Source organism: Heterodontus francisci, chromosome 12 (genome assembly GCF_036365525.1).
Source record: "Heterodontus francisci isolate sHetFra1 chromosome 12, sHetFra1.hap1, whole genome shotgun sequence".
Taxonomy (NCBI): Eukaryota; Metazoa; Chordata; class Chondrichthyes; order Heterodontiformes; family Heterodontidae; genus Heterodontus; species Heterodontus francisci.
The window spans coordinates 52,793,928-52,811,145 of record NC_090382.1 but is presented as its reverse complement, the minus strand read 5'-3'; the positions used below and the strand labels follow the sequence as shown (position 1 = coordinate 52,811,145).

The following is a 17,218-nucleotide window of genomic DNA, read 5'->3' as shown; positions in this document are numbered from 1 at the left end:
AGGATGGTAGGTGGTAATTAGCAGGAAAAGTTTTTGCTTTTGTCTGACCTGAGGTTCTGAGACTTCATGGAATTTGAAGTCAATTTTGAAGACTCAAAAAGTTCCTCCCACTTGACTGTATACCACTGACCCCATCTGTGAAAGGACATGCCCAGGTATGGTGATGCAGGAGTCAGGGACCTTGACTGAAAGGTACAATTCTGTCAGTATGAATAGGTCAGGTTGTAGCTTGACCGATCTGTGGGATAGCTCGCCCAATTTTGGCATCAGTCTGCCAGATGTTAGTGAGGAAGACTTAGCAGGTTTGGTTGGGCTGGATGGGCTTTTGTTGTGTCCTAATTCTATACCTAGGTCACAGCCGAGTATTTTAATCTTTGTAGCAGTTTGATACAAGTGACTTTCTAAGTTACTTCAGAAGGCAGTTAAAGAAAAGTCAACCACATTGATGTAGGACTCTAATCGCATATAGGTTCAACTAAGGGCAATAGATTTCCTTTCCCAAAGAACATTAGTGAAACAGTTAAGTTTTAAACAAGAATCCTGTACTTGCGCAATCAGCTTTATTGATCTTATCCTAGATTTTAATTTTAATTTTTTTTTTAAACTGAATTCAAATTCTTAAAACTGCCATGGTGGGATCTGAACTCACTTTCTTTAGATTATAAATCCACGCTTCTAGATTACTTAACCAGTAACATAACCACTACACTCCAAGCAGCCATTTCTGCCTCATTTTCCTTTCGCAAGCAGTTTATTACCTGTAGCTTCTCCTGCTCAAAATTAAAGAACAGTGTACAACAGACTATAACTTTTAATCTTTTTGAGCAACAGCCTGACTCAGAGGGTGGGGATAAGGGATGTCGCAAATGAAGAGGGGAAGGTATCGATCCACATTGAACTTTATTACTCCACCATTGAGAACTAACAGCATTCTAAAGTTGAAGAATTAAAGAAAGGGAGAGAGAGCGCAAGTGTAAAAGAGACTCCATAAAGCAGAGGCTATAATACATCATAGATTCACAATGATCTATACTGTTTATACTTCCTCTTCTTTCTGAGAAATTCCTGACTGTATGACGCCTCTTCTCAGAAGTCTGTTGATTTGCAATCACATTGATATTATAGCTTCAACGAGTTCAAACAGTTTTTCTCTTAAAAACAGAAGTTCCTAACTGTCGTCATCTCACTATTAAAGCCACTCTCTTATAGTGGCCTAAAAAGTTAATTTTATTTTATGGGATCATGTTTTATGGAACCATATTCTGCAACTTTGTCCATTTTGAGTAAAAATGCAATCAGATGCCCTTTTAATCATTACTCGCAATTCTATCCTTTTCTTCAACTCTGCGCTTTCTTATTTGAGCCTCAGGTCTGTGAAGAATGTTTCGGTTCTCTACCTTAAATATGAGAATGTCTTATTTGTCTATATAAGACTGTACATTTTGGAAACAAAACGAAATTTTGTTTTCCATGATTTATCTCAGGATTATTTTTGTCTCAATTTTTAAAGACAAATTTTTCTAGCAATACTGGCACTAATTACAATTTTTCTCTTGTACAATTAATTTACAATTTACATTCTTGTTTTGGATTGTAAATCTACCCCATTTTCCTAATTAACTACAACCTACATTTTAGAACAGCACAGTTCACAATACATAACCCTTTAAATATACCATTGTTTTGTACGTGAAGGTAGTCACTGTTTTGCAAGAATGATGTGAGTTATGATGGGCATCAAAACAGAGGAAACATCTTACAGTATTAGATGTGCAGTTTACAGTCACTAACCAGTCAGTACAAGCCAACTATCCTGACTCATGGATACTAAACTGTCAAAAATGAGTAATCCCAATGCATCACCACTGCCCAGTTACAGGTCATGTGATTTTTCTGAAGTAACGATGAGGAAAGCATGGTTACGCCATCCAACTGCATTTGTGAAACTGCACCAGGAGTAGACAGAGACAAAAATGCTTAAGGCAAACACTGCAGCACGTTTCTACTTCAAAACCAATTACAAAAATTTAAAATTGATAGTATTATACAAAACAATTATCTGTTCTATTTGGGGTTTTATAAATGGGGGCATAAAGTAAAGATGCAATGAAAAAATTGTACAAGACAATGATTAGAGGCGATAGCATACGGAGTGCAAGTTTCAGGCATTTCATTATAGGAAGGTCATTAAAGTTATAGGTGAGTGGCAAAATGTAAATTCAGCAGCATAAACAGTTATCAGGAGAGACTTGAGATGCTGTGCCGATTGCCACAGGAGCAAATAAGACTAAAAGACGATTTAAAAGGTGGCCTTTTTAAACATTATGAATGGATTTATCAAAGAAGAGTAATTCCTCTGGATAAATCAGTGACTAGGGTTCATCAATTTACAATGGTCACCAACAGAGCGTGAGGAAAGGGGGCAGGAGAAATGTCTTTATTCAGAAAGTTGTTGGACCCTGGAACATTTTGCTGCATGGAGTGCTTGAGGCAGAGAGATTTGTATCTTTTATGCTGAATAGGAATAAATATTTGACACAAAGGAAGATACAGAGCTATGGCAAAGCAAAGCTTATGCACTTTAACGTAGCAAAATATCCTAGAGTTCCATCGTATATCACAAAACATTTTTTAAGACAGATGGACTGATCTGATTAGGAGATTTCTTTCAACTTTGAGAGGGAAGGAAACAATATGCATACCTTTTTAAACGGATATTCACATTTTTCCTGTGTGTTATTTGGCTTAGCTGGTTACCAAAAGTAGCGCTGCAATTGGTATTCCCAAATAGAGTCATAGAGACGTCCAGCATAGAAACAGGCCCTTCGGCCCACCACGTCCATGCCGACCATAATGCTTATCTATACTAATCCCACCTGCCTGCATTAATTCCATATCCCTCTATGTCTTGCTCATTCAAGTACCTGTCCAGATGCCTCTTAAATGTTGCTACTGTTCCTGCCTCCACCACCTCCTCAGGCAGCTCATTCCAGATACCCACTATTCTTTGTGTGAAAAATTTACCCCTTTGATCCCCTTTAAACCTCCTCCCTCTCACCTTAAATCTATGCCTTCTAGTTTAGTCACCCCTACCATGGGAAACAGACTCTGGCTATCCACCCTATCTATGCCTCTCATAATTTTTTATACCTCTATCATGTCCCCTCTCAGCCTCCTTCGCTCCAGAGAAAACAGACCCAGCCTATCCAATCTCTCTTTATAACTCAAGCCCTCCAAACCAGACAACATCCTTGTGAATCTTTTCTGCACCACCTCTAGCTTAATCACATCTTTCCTGTAGTGCGGCGACCAGAACTGCACACAGTACTCCAAATGCGGCCTTACAAACGTTATGTACAACTGTAACATGACATCCCAACTCTCGTACTCAATGCCTCGGCCGATGAAGGCAAGCATGCCATACGCCTTCTTCACCACCCTGTCTACCTGTGTTGCCACTTTCAGGGAACTATGTACTTGCACCCCAAGGTCTCTCTGCTCAAGAACACTCCCCAGGGCCCTGCCATTCACTGTATATGTCCTGCCCTGGTTTAACTTCCCAAAATGCATCACTTCACACTTGCCTGCGTTAAATTCCATTTGCCAATCCCTTGCCCACTTTCCCAGTTTATCTATATCCTGTTGTAACCTTAGACAACCTTCTTCACTGTCCACTATACCACCAATTTTGGTGTCATCTGCAAACTTACTAATCATGCCCCCTACATTCACATCCAAGTCATTAATATATACGACAAACAACAGAGGGCCCAGCACCGATCCCTGCGGCACACAACTGGTCACCGGCCTCCAATCAGAAAAACAACCCTCCACTACCATCCTCTGCCTCCTATCACCTAGCCAATTTTGTATCCAATTTGCTAGTTCACCCTGGATCCCATGTGTTTGAACCTTCTGGACCAGCCTACCATGCGGGACCTTGTCAAAGGCCTTGTTTAAAAGTCCATGTAGACAATGTCCATCGCCCTGCCCACATCAATCCTCTTGGTCACCTCCTCGAAAAACTCAATCAAATTCATGAGACATGATTTCCCACACACAAAGCCATGCTGACTATCCCTAATCAGACCATGCCTTTCCAAATGTATATAAATCCTGTCTCTCAGAATCCCTTCCAATAACTTTCCCACCACTGATGTAAGGCTCACCGGCCTGTAGTTCCCTGGCTTATCCCTGCTGCCCTTCTTAAATAAAGGCACATTAGCTATCCTCCAGTCTTCCGGTACTTCACCCCTGGCTAACGATGATACAAAAATCTCTGCCAGGGCCCCAGCAATCTCCTCCCTTGCTTCCCATAGCATCCTAGGATACACCTGGTCGGGCCCTGGGGATTTATCCACCTTAATGCGCTTCAAAATCTCCAACACCTCCTCCTTTGTAATGTTGATATGCTCCAGGATATCGCTGTTCCCTCCCTTGAACTCACTAGCTTCCATGACCTTCTCCACGGTAAATATGGACGAGAAGTATTCATTTAAGACCTCGCCCATTTCCCGTGGCTCCACACATAGATTGCCACACTGATCCTTAAGGGTACCTACTCTCTCCTTAGCTACCCTTTTACTCTTAATATACTTAGAGTCTTTTAGGATTCTCCTTTATCTTATCTGCCAGGGAAATCTCATGGCCCCTTTACGCCCTCCTAATTTCCTTCTTAAGTGTAGTCCTACAACCCCTATACTCCTCGAGGGACTCGCTTGATCCTAGCTGCTTATACCGGACATATGCCTCCTTCTTTGTCCTGACCAGACCCTCAATATCCCTCGTCAACCAAGGTTCTCTAAACTTGCCAGCCTTGCCCTTTCATCTAACAGGAACATGCCGGCCTTGAACTCTTCCTATCTCTCTTTTAAAAGCCTCCCACATGCCAGACGTCCCGTTACCTGTAAACAGCCTCTCCCATTCAACTTTTGAGAGTTCCTGTCTGATGCCATCGAAATTAGCCTTCCCCCAATTTAGGACTTCAACCTGAGGACCAGTCCTATCCTTTTCCATGACTATCTTGAAGCTAATAGAGTTATGGTCACTGGTCCCAAAGTGCTCCCCCACTGACAAATGAACTGCACCAGAAATTATTTCCTGCTCGAAATGTTAATACTGGTGAACCTGCAGACGTTCACAATGATTTCTGTTTGGACCAGTTGCCACAGCAAATGCCAACCAAAAGAGTGCTCACACTTTATCTATATTCTAGAAATGAAAAGTGTTCTGATTGCCTGACTTTTGAGAGAAACATTTTTGATTTTCAGAGGGATTCTGCCCTTTGGATGCCCAGAAGAACTGCACAAGAGATATGAGTTTTCCTTGAATCTCTGCTTCCCTGTTGTATCCAGGGCACTTTGGAGGTAGAACTTCATCAGAGGCTCAATAAAATAGTTTGCAAGTAATCTTTGGTCTATTATTTTTGTATAGTGTTACAGACAGCTGGCAAGTGGTGTGGGTGACTTCCACTTCTCACCTCTCAACTGACTGCAGATGGTGTTTTAAAAGTAGAGTTTAGTCCCACGGTGTTTTAAGGGTCAAATAAATGGAGAAATTACAGGTTTTCTTGTAGGTTATAAAAGGAAGATAAATATTTATTTTTACACAATAACTGAAAAATGTTCACCCACTCACACATTCATACACATGCACACACACAAGAACAGATAGAGAGTACAGTGGTAGTGTGCAATTGGAGTCCAATTGTGTTTAAAGAAACCTTGAGAAGCTTCCAGCGGTGCAGGCCTGAATGTTCTTTGTCTTGAAAAGGATGAAGTGTTGCAAGCTCCTTGTGGTTCAGCCTCAAACCAAAGCTGATGGAAATCCTGGTTCACTTTTGCAGTTGGGGAGTTCCAAAGTCACCTTGCAATTTCACTGCTGCAGTAGTTAAAAGATGTTATCAGCAAGGTTCCAGCTTAGCTGAAACTGTCTCACAGCTGTTCTTCTGTCTCCAGAGAGATACCTTTTCAAGTAGAAACTTGCCAGATTGGGGTGTCAGTCAGGTGACAAGGGCTCACTCCCCTGGGGTGATTCATACAACTTTCCAGGATATGGAAACCATTGTGACATGATGGCAACTGAATGTGGCCCATTATCTAAAGTAGTGCTATTTCACACCAATAATCTTAGCCTTGGCTGCAGAGTCAGCCTGTCTGTAAAAGTCTTTGTCAGCTCCATTCCATGGAATGGGATGTTTTCCATTTCAACGCATTTTCCCCAAAGTTAATTCAGACATGGCTATTGGGTTCCATCCTCAACAGACAAACCTGTTTATTTACGGCACAGGAAGGGACACCTGGTCTCTAATCCATCTCGTCTGTGGCACAAACGTGCCCATATTTCATCACTCCATAAGTGTGACAATTGTGTCTCAACAAAAATTGTACCACTAATTGTTGTTCGGTTGTACCGAAGTTGAATATTGCTGAAAACAGACATTTTGTCAAAGCTTCTGGTCTTGCACTCATCAGGACAATTCGCAAGAATACCAATGTAAGGGAATGCAACAAATTTATATTGTATGAGAAGAGAATGCTGATTGGTTGGGTAGTGGACTCTGATTGGTAGAGGTGTTGCCATGGAGATTATACTACTAGTTCGTTACTTACTTTGTGGATTCTGCTCTTGAAGCAATTATATTATGTTCATCAAGAAGAATCATTTTTGAAGTGGAGTTATTGTTTTGTAAGAAAACAGACAGCCACATTCAACACAGTGAATCCCCACAAATATCAATAAGAAAAATAGCCAACTAAACTAACTTTGAAGACTCAAAAGATTTTTTTTCTGGGTTGGTTGCCTGACACAGATGGAAACCCATCAGTGTGTTTAACAGTCTCCAAACCAAGCTATTCTCCCGAGTCAGGGCTAGGGGCCCTGTCAGCCTTTAGTCCCATTAGTTTTCCTAGTACTTTTTCTCTAGTGATAGTGATGGTTTTAAGTTCCTCCCTCCCTTTTGCCCCTTGATTTTCTACTATTCTTGGAATGCTTTTTATGTCTTCTACTGTGAAGACAGATATAAAATATTTTTTCAAAGTCTCTGCCAGTATGTGCTGAGGACTGTGTCTTGATGTGCTGCAAAGGCTTGCATTCTTTCACGACGCAGACAGCTATACTAGCAGGAATATAATTCCTGGAAGCGCTATTGCAGCCAGACGGGTGGAAAAATAGCAACCTAACTAAAGGCCGTCTACTTGCCCTCCTGGCCAGGTTTAGGACCTGTCCACGTAAAAATGCCGATCGTTACTGTGATCTGCAGGAAGTAAGGCAAGACGGTACCCTTTGAAGTCAAAAGGCTTGCTTGGGACAGACAGCAGTAGAAGAAATGGGTTTCCTCATATGTCGCAAGACACAGGCGACTCCAACAAACTAAAACGTAATCTGAATTAAAAACATAAAATGCTGGTAAACATTCAGCAGGCCTGGCAGTACCTACGGAAGGAGAAATAGTTAATGTTTCAGGGCAATGACCTTCCATCAGAACTGGAAAGTGCTATAAATGAACAGCTTTCAAGCAGGTATAGAGTTAGTGAAAAGGTGATGGTGCGGGGTGGGGGGCATGCAAACAAAGGAAAGGTCCTTTATTTTTACTCGTGCATGGGATGGGAGTGTTGCTGGCTAGGCCAGCTTTATTGCCCATCCCTAATTGCCCTGGAGAAGATTGTGGTGAGCTTCCGTCTTCAACCGCAGCAGTCCATGTGGTGTACATGCACGCACACTGCTGTTTGGGAGGGAGTTCCAGGATTTTGACCCAGCAACAGTGAAGGAATGGCAATATAGTTCCAAGTCAGGATAGTGTGCGACTTGGTGGGGAACTTGCAGGTGGTAGCATTCCCATGCACCTGCTGCCCTTGTCCTTAGAGTTGGTAGAGGTTGCAGGTTTGGAAGGTGCTGTTGAAGAAGCCTTGCTGTGTTGCTGCAGTGCATCTTGTAGATGGTACACACTGCTGCCACTGTGCGCCAGTAGTGAAGGGAGTGAACGTTGAAGGTGGTGGATGAGGTGCCAATCAAGCGGGCTGTTTTGTTCTGGATTGTGTCGAGCTTCTTGAGTGTTGTTGGAGCTGCACCCATCCAGGCAAGTGGAGAATATTCCATCACACTCCTGACTTGTGCCTTGTAGATGGTGGACAGGCTTTGGGGAGTCAGGAGGTGAGTTACCCGCCGCAGGATTCTTAGCCTCTGACATGCTCTTGTAGGCACGTTATTTATATGGTTAATCCAGTTCAATTTCTGGTCAATGGTGGCCCTTAGGATGTTGATAGTGGGGGATTCAGCGATGGTAATGCCATTGAATGTCAAGGGGAGATGGTTAGATTCTCTCTTGTTGGAGATGGTCTTTGCCTGGCACTTGTGTGGCGCGAATGTTACTTGCCACTTATCAGCCCAAGCCTGGATATTGTCCAAGCGTTGCTGCATGCGGACACAAACTGCATCAGTATCGGAGGAGTCATGAATGGTACCGAACACTTTACAATCATTAGCAAATATCCCCACTTCTGACCTTATGACGGAGGGAAGGTCATTGATGAAGCAGCTGAAGATAGTTGGGCCTGGGACAATACTCTGAGGAACTCCTGCAGCGATGTCCTGAGGCTAAACTAATCAGCTGCCAATAACCACAACCATCTTCCTTTGTGCTCAGTATGACTCAAGCCAGTGCAGACTTTTCTCCCCAATTCCCAGTGACTTCAATTTTACTAGAGCTCCTTGAATGTCACACTCAGTCAAATGCTGCCTTCATGTCAAGGACAATCACTCTCATCTCACCTCTGGAATTCAGCACTTCATGTTTGGACATAGGCTGTAACAAGGTCTGAAAACGGGAGGCCCTGGTGGAACTCAAACTGAGGATCGTTGAGCAGGTAATTGGTTAGTAAGTGCCTCTTGATAGCATTGTTGACGATAACTTCCATCATTCTGCTGATGATTGAGAGTAGGCTGCTGGGGTGGTAATTGGTCAGATTGGATTGGTCCTGCTTTTTGTGAACAGAATGTACCTGGGCAATTTTCCACATTGCTGGGCAGCTGCCAGTGTTATAGCTGTACTGGAACATCTTGGCTAGGGGTGTGGCTAGTTCAGGAACACTAGTCTTCAGTAATACAGGCAGGATGTCAAGGTTCATAGCTTTTGCTGAATACAGTGCCTACAGCTGTTTCTCAATATCACTCAATCGAATTGGCTGAAGACTAGCATCTATGATGCTGAGAGCCTCATGAGGAGGCCGAGATGGATCATCCACTTGGTACTTCTTGAAGATGATTGAAAATGTTTCAACCTTGTCTTTTGCACTAATGTACTGGGCTCTGCCATAATGGTGAATAGGAATGTTTGTGCAGCCACCTCCTCCCATTCATTGTTTAATTGTCCACCATCATTCATGCCTGGATGTGGCAGAAATACAGAATTTTGATCTGATCTATTGGTTGTGGGTTTGCTTAAATCTGTCTATAACATACTATTTCCATTATTTAGCATTTATGTAGTTCAGTGCTGTAGCTTCACCAGGTTGGCACCTCATTTTTAGGTACGGTCTCCTACACTCCTCATTGAGCCAGGATTGTCCTCTAGCTTGACGGTAACAGTACAGTGAGGACTATGCAGAGTCATGAGGTTACAGTTTGCGCTGCTGATGGCCCACAGTGCCTCATGGATGCCCAGTTTTGACCTGCTAGATCTGTTCTGAATAAACTAAATAGTGGGAGGGATGGTTCACATGAGGGGAGATTTGCAAAGTTAAAGAGAAAAGACAAGGCAATAGTGCAGTGCAATGATACGGCTAATGATAACCAGAGTGTGACAGGAAGGGACAGAGCTTACAAACGTAAGAGTGCACCAGCAAATAAGGTCAGAGTAGGAAAAAAAGGTGAGAAGACAGAATAAAAGGCTCTTTATCTGAATGCAAGCAACATTCATAACAAGCTGGATGAATTGATGGCACAAATAGAAATAAATGAGTACAATATGATAGACATTACAGAGATGTGGTTGCATGACCAAGGCTACAAACTGAATATTTAGGTGTATTTGACATTTCGGAAGGTTAGTAAGAAGGGAAAAGCAGGTGGGGTAGCTTTGTTAATAATGGATGAGATCAGTACAGTAGTGAGAAATGATCTTGACTCCCAAGATCAAGATGCAGAATCAGTTTGGGTGGAGAAAAGAAATAGCAAAGGAAAGAAATCACTGGTAAGAGTAGTTTATGGGACCCCTAACAGTAGCTTACACTTTAAGACAGAATATAAATCAAGAAATAATGGAGGCTTGTAAGAAAGGTACAGCAATAATCGTGGGTTATTTTCATCTTCATAGCGATTGGACAAATCAAATTGGCAAAGGTGGCCTGGAGGATGAGTTTATAGAGTGTATTCAGGACAGTTTCTTAGAACAATGCATTCTGGAACCAAACAGGGAGCAGGCTATTTTAGACCTGGCAATGTATAATGAGACAGGACTAATTAATGACCTCATGGTAAAGGAACCTTTCATCAAGAGTGTCCATAACATGATAGAATTTCACAATCAGTTTGAAAGTGAGAAATTTGGGTCTGAAACTAGTGTCTTAAACCTAAATAAAAGCCAATTACAAGGGTATGAAGACAGAGTTGACTAAAGTGGACTGGGAAAATAGGTTAAAAAGTAAGATAGTAGTGAAGCAGTGGCAGACATTTAAGGATATTTCATAATGCTCAACAAAGATATATTCCTTTGAGAAAGAAAGACTCTGAGAAGAATGCACCATCGGTGACTAACTAAGGAAGTTAAGATTGGTATCAAATTGAAAGAAAGGCATAAAATGCTGTGAAGATTAGTGGTACAGAAAATTGGGAAAATTTTAGAAAACAGGAACGGATGGCTTAAAAGAATGAGGGAGAAATTAGAATATGCGCGTAAACTAGCAAGAAATATAAAAACAGACAGTAAATGCTTCAACAAGTATATAAAAAGATCAGCTATAGTAAGTTTGCTCCCTTAGAGGATGAGACTGGGGAATTAATAATGGGAAACAAGGAAATGGCAGAGACTTTGAAAAAGTATTTTGTATCTGTCTTCAAAGTAGAAGACATAAAAAGCATTCCAAGAATAGGAGAAAATCAAGAGGCAAAAGGGAGGGAGGAACTTAAAACCATCACTATCACTAGACAAAAAGTACTAGGAAAACGAATGGGACTAAAGGTTGATAAGTCCCCTAGCCCTGACAGCCTGCATCCTTGGATCTTAAAAGAAGTGGCCACAGAGATAGTGGACGTATCACTGGTAATCTTCCAAAATTCCCAGCGGGATTGGAAAATCGCAAATGTAACATCACTATTTAAGAAAGGAGGGAGACCAAAAGCAGGAAATTATAGGCCAGTTAATCTAACATGTGTCATTTGAAAAATGCTAGAATCCATTATTAAGTAAGTAGTAGCAGGACATTTAGAAAATCATAATAAAACCATGTTGACTCTGCCTGATTGCATGAAAGGAGAATCATGTTTGACAAATTTATTAAGAGCCCTTTGAGGATGTAACTAGCAGGGTGGATAATGGGGCACCAGTAGATGTAGTATATTTAGATTTCCAAAAGTCATTTGATAATGTGCCACATAAAAGTTTATTATACAAGATAAGAGCTCCTGGTGTTGAGGGTAATGTATTAACATGGATAGAGGATTGGCTAACCAACAGGAGAGAGTGAGTCAGGATAAAAAGGGCATTTTCAGGATGGCAAACTGTAACTAGTGGAGTGCCACAGGGATCAGTGCTTGAGCCTCAACTATTTACAATCTATATTCATGACTTGGATGAAAGGATCGAGTGATTTGTAGCCAAATTTGATGATAAAAAGATAGGTAGGAAAGCAAGTTGTCAGGAAGACAAAAAGAGACTGCAAAACAATATAGAGAGGTTAAGTGAGTGGGCAGAAATTTGGTAGATGGATGAAGTATAATGAGGGAAAATGTGAGACTATCCACTTTGGCGGACAGAAAAGCAGATTATGTAAATGGAGAGACACTGCAGAATGCTGCAGTACAGAGGGATCTGAGTGTCCTTGTGCATGAATCACAAAAAGATAGCATGCAGATACAGCAAGCAATTAAAAAGGAAAATGGAATGTTGGCCTTTATTTCAAGGGGGGTAGAGTATAAAAGTAGGGAAGTCTTGCTACAACTGTACAGGGCATAAGTGAGACCACACCTAGAGTACTGTGTACAGCTTTGGTCTCCTTAATTAAGGAGACTTATTGTTGCATGGGAGGCAGTTCAGAGAAAGTTCACTGGGTTGATTCCTGAGATGAAGGGTTATCATATGAGGAACAGTTGAGCAGGTTGGGTGTATAGTCATTGGAGGTTAGAAGAATAAGAATAATTGAAACATAAAAGATTCTGAGGGTTTGACAGGATAGATGCTGAGAGGATGTTCCCCCTCATGGGGGAAACCTATGCCACATGGACTGCAGCGGTTCAAGCAGGCATCTCACCACTACCTCAAGGCTAATTAAGGATGTACAACAAATGCTGGCCATGCCAGCGATGCACATCCCATGAACAAATAAAAGCAGCACTGATTTGGTTTGACATTTTATTGTCAACATACAGTTGCCAAATTATGGACGCTACTGAACTGAACGCAACTTGTACTTGCATAGTACCTTTAACATGCCAAATATCCCAAGTGTTTCAGACAGGGAGTCAGATAGGAGTAGGAGATTATTTTCTGCAACAGCAAAACAGCCATTGTAGTGTCTCAAGAACCCATCCTGTTAATGAAAGGACTTTCTTTTGAAGTGTTACTTTTTAACGCAAGGAAATACACAATAAACGTGAGGATATTGAGAGGGGTTGAGGAAGTGACAGACCTTGGTGTGCATGTCCACAGGTCCCTGAAGGTGGCAGGACAGGTAGATAAAGGGTGAAGAAGGCACATAGAATGCTTTTCTTTATTGGCCGAGGTACAGAATACAAAAGCAGGGATGTAATGCTGGAACTGTATAAAATGCTGGTTAGGCCACAGCTGGAGTATTGCATACAGTTCTGGTCACCACAGTACAGGAAGGACATAATTGCTCTGGAGAGAGTACAGAGGAGATTTACAAGAATGTTGCTAGAGCTTGAAAATTGCAGCATGAGGAAAGATTGGATAGGCTACGGTTGTTTTCCTTAGAAGAGGAGGCTGAGGGGTGACTTAATTGAGATGTACAAAATTATGAGGGGCCTAAATAAGAGTAGACAGGAAGGACCTGTTTCCCCTAGCGGAAAGGCCAATTACCAGGGGCACAGATATAAGGTGATTGGTAGAAGGATTAGAGGGGACAAGAAAACCTTTTTCACCCAGAGAGTGGTGGGTGTCTAGAATTCGTTGACTGGTTCAGTGGTGGAGGCAGGAACCCTCAACTCATTTAAAGGTACCTGGACCTGCACCTGAAGTGCTGTAACCTGCAAGGCTACGGACCAGGTGCTGGAAGGTGGAATTGGAATGGGTGACTAGTTTTTTCAGCCAACGCAGACACGGGCTCTTTCTGTGCTGTAACTTTTCTATGGTTCTACATGAATACTCAGGAACACTATTGTAAAACTGGCACGAGATCAAGTTGTAAAAGCAAGCAGGATGTTATACCACAATACTTACTGAAAGCACCCGTATATGTGGGCTGTGTAAGGTCTCTTGGTACTTTCCTGTAGATATCAAGTCTAGGGAAAAACAAGAAAATATTTTAAAATTTAAATTTAACACCCACCCAACCCCCATACACCAACATTTTTCATCAACCGTATTGCAATTTACAAGCACTATTTGCTTGAATTATTTAGGAAACTTCTAGAAAAAGAATTGAAATTGCTCTCATTTAGCTGTCATTAACTTCCTACTTAATGTAAAGTAATAGTGCTCAACACCCTCACAGCCAAACAGCAAGTTGCATTTACATAGCACCTTTAATGAAAGAAATAAAAGCAGCAAACCTTGAGATACAGCAGAGCCACAGCTTGGCCAAACAAAAGGGTCTTTTAAAGGAGTTTCATGGAAGAGCTCCGGAGAGAGTGGGGTTGAATTGCCTCAAGGCTCTGCCGCCATTGGTTGGGGGGGGGGGGGGGGGTGCATATTCACAGGGTGTCAAAGATCAAGGATTGAAGAGTGCAGGAGAAGATTGAAGAGGTACTGTGGAGGAGACCATGGAGGGACTTAATATTGAGAGTGAAGACATTAAACTCAACACAAGGGACTGAAACAAGAACAGGGGTGATATGTAAGCAGGACTTAGTGTGGGTCAGAGTTTTGGTTAAAGCAAAATTCATGGAGGCAAAAGGCCAGCAAGTATGGCATTGGAGAAATACATCGCCAGGTAACAAAGGCACAGATCAATCTTCCAGCAGCAACAGGTACTAGGGAGGGACAGATACAGCCAGTGCAACAGAGGCAAGTAGTCTAGGTGATGGATAAAATGTGACTTTTGAAGTTCAGCTCAGGGGCAAACAGAATGTAATGGTTTGCATGGTGAAGTATGGAGTCAGCAAGGAAGCCAAGTTAATGATCAGGGCCAAAAATGATGATTTTGCTCTTCCAGATGTAAAGTCAGAGAAAACTTTCCCTCATCCACAACTTTATGTCAGACAGGCATCATATAAATCGGTGTCAGGCAGAGATGATTAGCTCTGTGCTTTTTGCACTTGGTATTGGAGGCAAAGGTATGGAGGGCAGGGGAAAAGAGGTTTGAGCAGGCAGTTCATAATAGAGAAAAGAAACCTTGAACTACCATTATCCTCTTGGATAATCATGGAGTGGAGCAGGATTGGCTACAAGCAAGGGCAGAAGACGACCAATCATACACCACTTGAGCATGCGTTTGCTGCCATATATAAGGAAATAAAAATAGAGGACTGTACCAGAAGGAACAATCGGAGTGAGAGCCAATGATTGATTTGGTGGGAGCAAGGATGTCAACTCAAGATAATTTATTGGGTACAATGAAACATCTGATAACATTGGGCTGGGAAGGAAGAAAGACATCCTGAATTGTATTCACAAAGCCGACGATCAACATTCCAGCGGTACAGGGTATCACAAATTACGGAAACGTGATGTAAATAACTGCAGGCAATCAAAGCCCATTCAGCTGTTGTGTTCAGAAACAAAATGTTGATACAGTAGCATGCTCAGGGGACATTCACAGGAAGCAGCAAGCTGATTACAGTTTACAAACGCAAATGTATTACCAAAGAAGGAAATAAGATTCCTTCATTTCGGCAATATTAACCCAGGAAAAAAAAGACAATCTAAAATGCGCTATAGCAGAAACCCAAAAGCAATACAGGCAACCAACTGGACTTTCCTACTGTAGTCCAAGATAGATTTCTACAATATCAAGAGCAAACCTACAGGTTTATCACCATTATCTGAACCCAAAGCATTTTTTTAAAATAAATATATAAATATATATAAAAAAAAGATGCACTGTAAAGCTTGTGAGGACAGTATTATTCCACTTCATCTTTTTTGTTTCTTTGTACAAGGAACAAATGATCAAAAGGATTACATATGTTCTACCATAAACACCAGCTGGTTACTTTGTGACAATCAGCATTCAACTTAAATAAGCCCTTTTCTTCATTCTCCCCTACATAACTCACAGTCCTCCTTTGTCAGATCCCACCCCACCACCTCCTATACAGCCAACTGCTTCTTAGTTGATTGTCGAGTGGTACAAGAAGAGCCACTTCTCTGACAACATTCCCACCCATATTCCTACCTACATAAGAAAATTTAAATTTCATCAGTATAGCAAATACTGCAGCCATAATCAAAAACAGCAATCATAATTACAACACTGGGCGTCTGAAGTGGCTGCTAGGACAGCAAATTGGTTTCTGCTTAAAGGGGGTGTACTTGCCTCATAGGGGAGTTTACTGGCAGGATATGATCCTACAACGGTCAGCTTCAAAAAACTTGACTGTTGAGCCCGGCTGGCAGCTGCATCACTTCCTATCTACAATGAACATTATGTCTGTACCAGTGTGAAAAGGTTTCAATCCATTCTTCCACTTTTTATTAAGGGGAACATTAAATAATAAAAAAAAGCAGACACAATGACATCATTGTGAACAAGGTAACGTGCTTCCAACCCATTTAACTCTTTAAACATCATATAACTCCAATTCTTTACAAAGTGAGGCTGATAAATAAAACCAGCATGTCTTCATATATTTTTTGGTGGGGAGGGGCAAACACTGGCCAATAGAAATAAAATCATTTGAGGTTTGATTTAACTAACGAGTTTTTTGATGAGGTAACAGGAAGGGTTGATGAGGGTAATGCTGTTGATGTAGTGTAAGTGGACTTCCAAGAGACATTTGATAAAGTGCCGCACAACAGACTTGTGGAATAAAAGGGACAGTAGCAACATGGATACAAAATTGGCTGAGTGACAGGAAACAGAGAGTAGTGGTTAATGGCTGTTTTTCAGACTGGAGGAAAGTTTATAGTGGAGTTCCCCAAGGGTCGGTGTTAGGATTCCTGCTCTTCCTTATATTAATGACCAAGACCTTAGTGTACAGGGCACAATTTCAAAATTTACCAATGATACAAAACTTGGAAGTATTGTGAGCTGTGAAGAGGATAGTGCAGAACTTCAAAAGGGCATTGACAGGTTGGTGGAATGGGCAGACAAGTGACAGATGAAATTTAATGCAGAGAAGTGTGAAGTGATTCATTTTGGTAGGAAGAACTCGGAGAGACAATATAAAATAAAGGGTATAATCCTAAAGGGGTTGCAAGAGCAGAGGAACCTGGGTGTATCTGTGTATAAATCATTAAAGGTGGCAGAGCAGGTTGAGAGAACAGTTAATAAAAGATACAGCATCCTCGGCTTTATCAATAGGGGATTAGAGTACAAAAGCAAGGAAGTTATGTTAAACTTGTTCAGAACACTGGTTTGGCTTCAACTGAAGTAATGCGTCCAGTTCTGGGCACCACCCTTTAGGGAGGATGTGAAGGCGTTGAGAGGTTCACAAAAATGGTTCTAGGGATGAGGAACTTCAGTTACATAGATAGATTGGAGAAGTTGGGATAGTTTTCCTTTAAGAGAAGGTTGAAAGACAATTTGATAGAGGTATTCAAAATCATGAGGAGTCTGGACAGAGTAGATAGGGAGAAACTGTTCCCAGTGGTGGAAGAATTGAGAACCAGAGGGCGCAGTTTTAAGTTAATTGGAAAAAGAAGCAACGGCGACATGAGGAAAGT

The 17,218-nt window shown here is 41.6% G+C and overlaps 1 protein-coding gene across 10 annotated transcripts in view; it reads right to left on the bottom strand.

The window, feature by feature from the left end:
- ergic1 (endoplasmic reticulum-golgi intermediate compartment 1) overlaps positions 1–17,218 on the bottom strand; it is a 112,485-nt gene that overhangs the window by 57,921 nt on the left and 37,346 nt on the right. For 8 of the 10 annotated variants that reach the window (XR_010976079.1, XR_010976080.1, XM_068043417.1 and 5 more), the window contains one exon: positions 13,613–13,674. Coding sequence is in view for 4 of the 10 variants with exons in the window: in XM_068043417.1 (XP_067899518.1) it covers positions 13,613–13,674 (62 nt within the window). In the remaining 6 variants the exon portion in view is untranslated. Of the gene's footprint in view, positions 1–13,612; positions 13,675–15,732; positions 15,756–15,869; positions 15,962–17,218 lie in introns of those variants that run through there. The other 2 variants (XM_068043420.1, XM_068043424.1) reach the window with 2 other exon arrangements.